The 8,457-nt window shown below is 42.9% G+C and overlaps 1 protein-coding gene across 1 annotated transcript in view; it reads left to right on the plus strand.

The window, feature by feature from the left end:
* LOC115173255 (CUB and sushi domain-containing protein 2) overlaps positions 1-8,457 on the plus strand; it is a gene marked incomplete in the record, with an annotated part of 501,741 nt that overhangs the window by 228,583 nt on the left and 264,701 nt on the right. The window contains 1 exon segment of the mRNA XM_029731172.1: positions 351-539. Within this exon segment, the coding sequence (XP_029587032.1) occupies positions 351-539 (189 nt within the window).

The following is an 8,457-nucleotide window of genomic DNA, read 5'->3' on the forward strand; positions in this document are numbered from 1 at the left end:
ACAGGTGTGACAGTAGTAACAGGTGTAACAGGTATAGTAACAGGTGTAGCAGGTGTGACAGTAGTAACAGGTGTAACAGGTGTAGTAACAGGTGTAACAGGTGTGACAGTAGTAACAGGTGTAACAGAGCTATATAGACTCTTTTGATGATCATGGGTCAACTGGAAGAAATTCCATGATAGTGCAATGCATTATTGGTATCCTCAAAAACAAATGTGGAGTTTTCATTTTACGTGTGATTATCACTCTTTTCCATTCATCCCTTCCTCCTCTCCTCTCCTCTCCTCTCCTCTCCTCTCCTCTCCTCTCCTCTCCTCTCCTCTCCTCTCCTCTCCTCTCCTCTCCTCCAGAGTATGACCTGGAGCCGTGTGAAGACCCGGGCGTTCCTCCCTACAGTACCCGTAAGGGGTTACAGTTTGGGGTGGGAGACGTGCTCATCTTCTCCTGTTTCCCTGGTTACCGTCTGGAGGGGCCGGCGAGGGTGACGTGTCTGGGGGGGCGGAGGAGGGTGTGGAGCTCCCCTCTGCCAAGGTGTGTTGGTAGGTGGCCACGCAATTTCATTTGGTTTTGCCCCCCCCCACCCTCCTCTCCCCAACCACCACCTCGCCCAATCGTGTATATAAAACTAATGCATACCGATCTCATGTGCACTTACGTAAAACACTTCAACACAACCCACAACCTTAAATATAACCCTATATATTGCCATAAAGCCATATACTCTATATAGACTGGATTATGGAGATATATAGACTGGATTATGGAGATATATAGACTGGATTATGGAGATATATAGACTGGATTATGGAGATATATAGACTGGATTAAAGAGATATAGACTGGATTAAAGATATATAGACTGGATTAAAGAGATATATAGACTGGATTAAAGAGATATAGACTGGATTAAAGAGATATAGACTGTATTATGGAGATATATAGACTGGATTAAAGAGATATAGACTGGATTAAAGAGATATAGACTGGATTATGGAGATATAGACTGGATTATGGAGATATATAGACTGGATTATGGAGATATATAGACTGGATTATGGAGATATATAGACTGGATTAAAGAGATATAGACTGGATTATGGAGATATATAGACTGGATTAAAGAGATATATAGAGTGGATTAAAGAGATATAGACTGGATTAAAGATATATAGACTGGATTATGGAGATATATAGACTGGATTATGGAGATATATAGACTGGATTATGGAGATATATAGACTGGATTAAAGAGATATAGACTGGATTATGGAGATATAGACTGGATTATGGAGATATAGACTGGATTATGGAGATATAGACTGGATTATGGAGATATATAGACTGGATTAAAGAGATATATAGACTGGATAATGGAAATACTCATCAAGCTACACACAATACACCATAATGACAAAGCAAAACGTTTTTTTGAAATATTTGCAAATGTATTAACAATACAAAAGAGAAATACCTTATTTACATAAGTATTCAGACCCTTTGCTATGAGACTCGAAATTGAGATCAGGTGCATCCTGTTTTCCATTGATCATCCTTGACATGTTTCTACAACTTGATTGGAGTCCACCTGTGGTAAATTCAATTGATTGGACATGATTTGGAAAGGCACACACCTGTCTATATAAGGTCCCACAGTTGACAGTGTATGTCAGAGCAAAAACCAAGCCATGAGGTCTAAATAATTGTCCGTAGAGCTCCGAGACAGGATTGTGTCGAGTCTGAATGCCAAGCGTCACGTCTGGAGGAAACCTTTCACCATCCCTATACGGTGAAGCATGGTGGTGGCAGCATCATGCTGTGAGGTTGTTTTTCAGCAGCAGGGACTGGGAGACTAGTCAGGATCGAGGGAAAGCTGAATGGAGCAAAGTACAGAGAGATCCTTGACGAAAACAGTCTCCAGACCTCAGATTGGGGCGAAGGTTCACTGTCCTACAGGACACAGCCAAGACAACGCAGGAGTGACTTCTGAATGTCCTTGAGTGACCCAGCCAGAGCCCGGACTTGAACCCGATCGAACATCTGGAGAGACCTGAAAATAGCTGTGCAGAGACACTCCCCATCCAGCCTGACAGAGCTTGAGAGGATCTGCAGAGAAGAATGGGAGAAATTCCCCAAATACAGGTGTGTCAAGTTTGCAGCGTCATACCCAAGAAGACTGAAGGCTGTAATTGCTGCCAAAGATGCTTCAACAAAGTACTGAGTAAAGGGTCTGAGTACGTATGTAAATGTAACATAAATATATATTTTTGTAATTCAATTAGCAAAAATTTCTAAAAACCTATTTTTTCTTTGTCGTTATTATCAAGGGACAAGCCGAGATGCAGATGGTTGGAGTCTTACAATATTTATTAATCCAAAAAGGGTCTAATGCTTTTCGTAGGAGAAGTATCGGGGTCAGGCGCAGGACACAGGGATGAGTGCAAACAAAACGTGTTTACTCAAAACCACAATCCAACTTCTCCCACAGCAAAATAACATGGTTGGGAGAAACACCTCCAACAACCACAAAACATGACCAATCACAGACAAGACAAACAGGAAACAATCACGGACAAGACAAACAGGAAAGCCAGACGGTTAAATAATGAACATAATCAGGGAATATGAAACAGGTGTGTATAAATAAGACAAAACCAAACGAACAGGGAAACATAGATCGGTGGTAACTAGTAAGCCGGTGACGTCGACCGCCGAACGCCGCCCGAACAAGGAGAGGGGCCGACTTCGGGCGGAAGTCGTGGCAGAGGGGTAGGCAAGAGAATGGTCGTGGACAGGCAAAAGGGTAAAAACTAGTACAGTGTCCAATAGGTACTGAAGGGCTGGCAGATTCAAGGTCAGGGCAGGCAGATTCAAGGTCAGGGCTGGCAGATTCAAGGTCAGGGCTGGCAGATTCAAGGTCAGGGCAGGCAGATTCAAGGTCAGGGCAGGCAGATTCAAGGTCAGGGCAGGCATATTCAAGGTCAGGGCAGGCAGATTCAAGGTCAGGGCAGGCAGATTCAAGGTCAGGGCAGGCAGATTCAAGGTCAGGGCAGGCAGATTCAAGGTCAGGGCAGGCAGATTCAAGGTCAGGGCTGGCAGATTCAAGGTCAGGGCAGGCAGATTCAAGGTCAGGGCAGGCGGGAAAGTAGTCCGGAGTCAGCCAGGGGTCAGAACCAGGAAGACTAGCAAAAAGAGAATAGAAAAGGAGTACGGGGAAAAACACTCTGGTTGACTTGACTAAACATACAAGACGAACTGGCACAGAGAGACAGGAAACACAGGGATAAATACACAGCGAGACAGAAAACACAGGGATAAATACACAGCGAGACAGGAAACACAGGGATAAATACACAGAGAGACAGGAAACACAGGGATAAATAAACTGAGAGACAGGAAACACAGGGATAAATACACAGAGAGACAGGAAACACAGGGATAAATACACAGAGAGACAGGAACACAGGGATAAATAGACAGAGAGACAGGAAACACAGGGATATATACACAGAGAGACAGGAAACACAGGGATAAATACACAGAGAGACAGGAAACACAGGGATAAATACACAGAGAGACAGGAAACACAGGGATAAATACACAGAGAGACAGGAAACACAGGGATAAATACACAGAGAGACAGGAAACACAGGGATAAATACACAGAGAGACAGGAAACACAGGGATATATACACAGAGAGACAGGAAACACAGGGATAAATACACAGAGAGACAGGAAACACAGGGATAAATACTCAGAGAGACAGGAAACACAGGGATAAATACACAGAGAGACAGGAAACACAGGGATAAATACACAGGGAGACAGGAAACACAGGGATAATACACAGAGAGACAGGAAACACAGGGATAAATACACAGAGAGACAGGAAACACAGGGATAAATACACAGAGAGACAGGAAACACAGGGATAAATACACAGAGAGACAGGAAACACAGGGATAAATACACAGAGAGACAGGAAACACAGGGATAAATACACAGAGAGACAGGAAACACAGGGATAAATACACAGAGAGACAGGAAACACAGGGATAAATACACAGAGAGACAGGAAACACAGGGATGAATACACAGAGAGACAGGAAACACAGGGATAAATACACAGAGAGACAGGAAACACAGGGATAAATACACAGAGAGACAGGAAACACAGGGATAAATACACAGAGAGACAGGAAACACAGGGATAAATACACAGAGAGACAGGAAACACAGGGATAAATACACAGAGACAGGAAACACAGGGATAAATACACAGAGAGACAGGAAACACAAGGGTAAATACACAGAGAGACAGGAAACACAGGGATAAATACACAGAGAGACAGGAAACACAGGGATAAATACACAGAGAGACAGGAAACACAGGGATAAATACACAGAGAGACAGGAAACACAGGGATAAATACACAGAGACAGGAAACACAGGGATAAATACACAGAGAGACAGGAAACACAGGGATAAATACACAGAGAGACAGGAAACACAGGGATAAATACACAGAGAGACAGGAAACACAGGGATAAATACACTGAGAGACAGGAAACACAGGGATAAATACACAGAGAGACAGGAAACACAGGGATAAATACAGAGAGAGACAGGAAACACAGGGATAAATACACTGGTACAGAGAGACAGGAAACACAGGGATAAATACACAGAGAGACAGGAAACACAGGGATAAATACACTGGTACAGAGAGACAGGAAACACAGGGATAAATACACTGGTACAGAGAGACAGGAAACACAGGAATAAATACACTGCGGCAGAGAGACGGGAAACACAGGGTTAAATACACAGAGAGACAGGAAACACAGGGATAAATACACAGAGAGACAGGAAACACAGGGATAAATACACAGAGAGACAGGAAACACAGGGATAAATACACAGAGAGACAGGAAACACAGGGATAAATACACAGAGAGACAGGAACCACAGGGATAAATACACAGATAGACAGGAACCACAGGGATAAATACACAGAGAGACAGGAAACACAGGGATAAATACACAGAGAGACAGGAAACACGGGGATAAATACACAGAGAGACAGGAAACACGGGGATAAATACACAGAGAGACAGGAAACACAGGGATAAATACACAGAGAGACAGGAAACACTGGGATAAATACACAGAGAGACAGAAAACACAGGGATAAATACACAGAGAGACAGGAAACACAGGGATAAATACACAGAGAGACAGGAAACACAGGGATAAATACACAGAGAGACAGGAAACACAGTGATAAATACACAGAGAGACAGGAAACACAGGGATAAATACACAGAGAGACAGGAAACACAGGGATAAATACACAGAGAGACAGGAAACACAGGGATAAATACACTGGTACAGAGAGACAGGAAACACAGGGATAAATACACAGAGAGACAGGAAACACAGGGATAAATACACAGAGAGACAGGAAACACAGGGATAAATACCCTGGTACAGAGAGACAGGAAACACAGGGATAAATACACTGGTACAGAGAGACAGGAAACACTGGGATAAATACACTGTGGCAGAGAGACAGGAAACACAGGGATAAATACACAGAGAGACAGGAAACACAGGGATAAATACACTGGGGCAGAGAGACAGGAAACACAGGGATAAATACACTGGGGCAGAGAGACAGGAAACACAGGGATAAATACACTGGTACAGAGAGACAGGAAACACAGGGATAAATACACTGGTACAGAGAGACAGGAAACACAGGGATAAATACACTGGGGCAGAGAGACAGGAAACACAGGGATAAATACACTGGGGCAGAGAGACAGGAAACACAGGGATAAATACACAGAGAGACAGGAAACACAGGGATAAATACACAGAGAGACAGGAAACACAGGGATAAATACACAGAGAGACAGGAAACACAGGGATAAATACACAGAGAGACAGGAAACACAGGGATAAATACACAGATAGACAGGAACCACAGGGATAAATACACAGAGAGACAGGAAACACAGGGATAAATACACAGAGAGACAGGAAACACGGGGATAAATACACAGAGAGACAGGAAACACGGGGATAAATACACAGAGAGACAGGAAACACAGGGATAAATACACAGAGAGACAGGAAACACTGGGATAAATACACAGAGAGACAGAAAACACAGGGATAAATACACTGAGAGACAGGAAACACAGGGATAAATACACAGAGAGACAGGAAACACAGGGATAAATACACAGAGAGACAGGAAACACAGTGATAAATACACAGAGAGACAGGAAACACAGGGATAAATACACAGAGAGACAGGAAACACAGGGATAAATACACAGAGAGACAGGAAACACAGGGATAAATACACTGGTACAGAGAGACAGGAAACACAGGGATAAATACACAGAGAGACAGGAAACACAGGGATAAATACACAGAGAGACAGGAAACACAGGGATAAATACCCTGGTACAGAGAGACAGGAAACACAGGGATAAATACACTGGTACAGAGAGACAGGAAACACTGGGATAAATACACTGTGGCAGAGAGACAGGAAACACAGGGATAAATACTCAGAGAGACAGGAAACACAGGGATAAATACACTGGGGCAGAGAGACAGGAAACACAGGGATAAATACACTGGGGCAGAGAGACAGGAAACACAGGGATAAATACACTGGTACAGAGAGACAGGAAACACAGGGATAAATACACTGGTACAGAGAGACAGGAAACACAGGGATAAATACACTGGGGCAGAGAGACAGGAAACACAGGGATAAATACACTGGGGCAGAGAGACAGGAAACACAGGGATAAATACACAGAGAGACAGGAAACACAGGGATAAATACACTGGTACAGAGAGACAGGAAACACAGGGATAAATACACTGGTACAGAGAGACAGGAAACACAGGGATAAATACACTGGTACAGAGAGACAGGAAACACAGGGATAAATACACTGGTACAGAGAGACAGGAAACACAGGGATAAATACACAGAGAGACAGGAAACACAGAGATAAATACACTGGTACAGAGAGACAGGAAACACAGGGATAAATACACTGGTACAGAGAGACAGGAAACACAGGGATAAATACACTGGGGAAAATAAGCAACACCTGGAGGGGGTGGAGACAATCACAGGAACAGGTGAAACAGATCAGGGTGTGACAATCATAGGGTTATTGTGTGTATATCGATGAGGGGAAAAAAACAACAATTTAATTGATTTTAGAATCAGGCTGTAACGTAACCAAATGTGGGGAAAACATGTAAGGGGTCTGAATACTTTTCCGAATGCACTGTATGTCTAATGGACAAGTGGTTGTAAATGTTTTAATCACGTGCGTGTCTAACGTTGTAAATAATAGATCAGGGGTATTCAAATCTGACCTAACGAGCTCTGGAGTTTCTGCTTGTTTCCTGTTCTACCTGGTAATTAATTCCACCCACCTGGTGTCCCAGGTCTAAATCAGTCCCTGATTAGAGGAGAGGAATGAAAACAGGCTTTGAGGTCCAGAGTTGAATTTAAGGGAAAAATAGTATTAAAAAGGAGCACCTCTTAATTCTTAGAATGTAACTATAAACTCTGTTTAACTAACTGGAGAGCAAAGCGCAATCATACCAAAAGGAAAACAATTTAAACTGTGATAACAAAATTGAGAAATATCTCTGTTACATTAAGAAATGGTTCGCAGTGGCTAACCTTAGAAAGTAATTTGTCTCAATGTACATGTTTTGTCATTCCAGTTGAAGGAAAGTAATTAAGTTGTGTGTGTTTTCTGCTATCCAGCAGAAATATCTGGCCTTCTGCTTTTTTTTAATGTTTCTTTAGACTTTTTTTGGGAGAAGCTAGGTCAGGCAATTTCTACATGAATATAAATTTAGATTTCGACGGTTACTTGGATGGGTTTTCAGTTGTCCTTTTATGGCACTAGATTTGAGTGGTTTTCTGTCTGCAGTGACTTTGTATTTATGTTCAATTTTGAAGGATCAAAATAGAATGAATGTGTAGAAGGGACACAGATACTCTGAACTCAATTCTAACAAGTCAGGGGATCAGTTCTCTCCTACATTATCCTCCCCTCTGCATGTCTCCATAGAAGCATGTATAAGTACATATACTAGATGCTATTGGTGTGATGAGTGACATGTCTCTCTCTCTCTCTCTCTCTCTCGTTCTCTCTCTCTCTCTCTCTCTCTCTCTCTCTCTCTCGTCTCTCTTCTCTCTCTCTCGTTCTCTCTCGTTCTCTCTCTCGTTCTCTCTCTCGTTCTCTCTCTCGTTCTCTCTCTCGTTCTCTCTCTCTCGTTCTCTCTCTCTCTCTCTCTCTTGCTCTCTCTCTCGTTGTCTCTCTCTCTCTCTCTCTCTTCTCTCTCTTGCTCTCTCTCTCTCTCTCTCTCTCCTGCTCTCTATCTCTCTCTTCTCCTCCCCTCT

This window comes from Salmo trutta, chromosome 34 (assembly GCF_901001165.1).
Source record: "Salmo trutta chromosome 34, fSalTru1.1, whole genome shotgun sequence".
In the NCBI taxonomy this organism is placed as follows: domain Eukaryota; kingdom Metazoa; phylum Chordata; class Actinopteri; order Salmoniformes; family Salmonidae; genus Salmo; species Salmo trutta.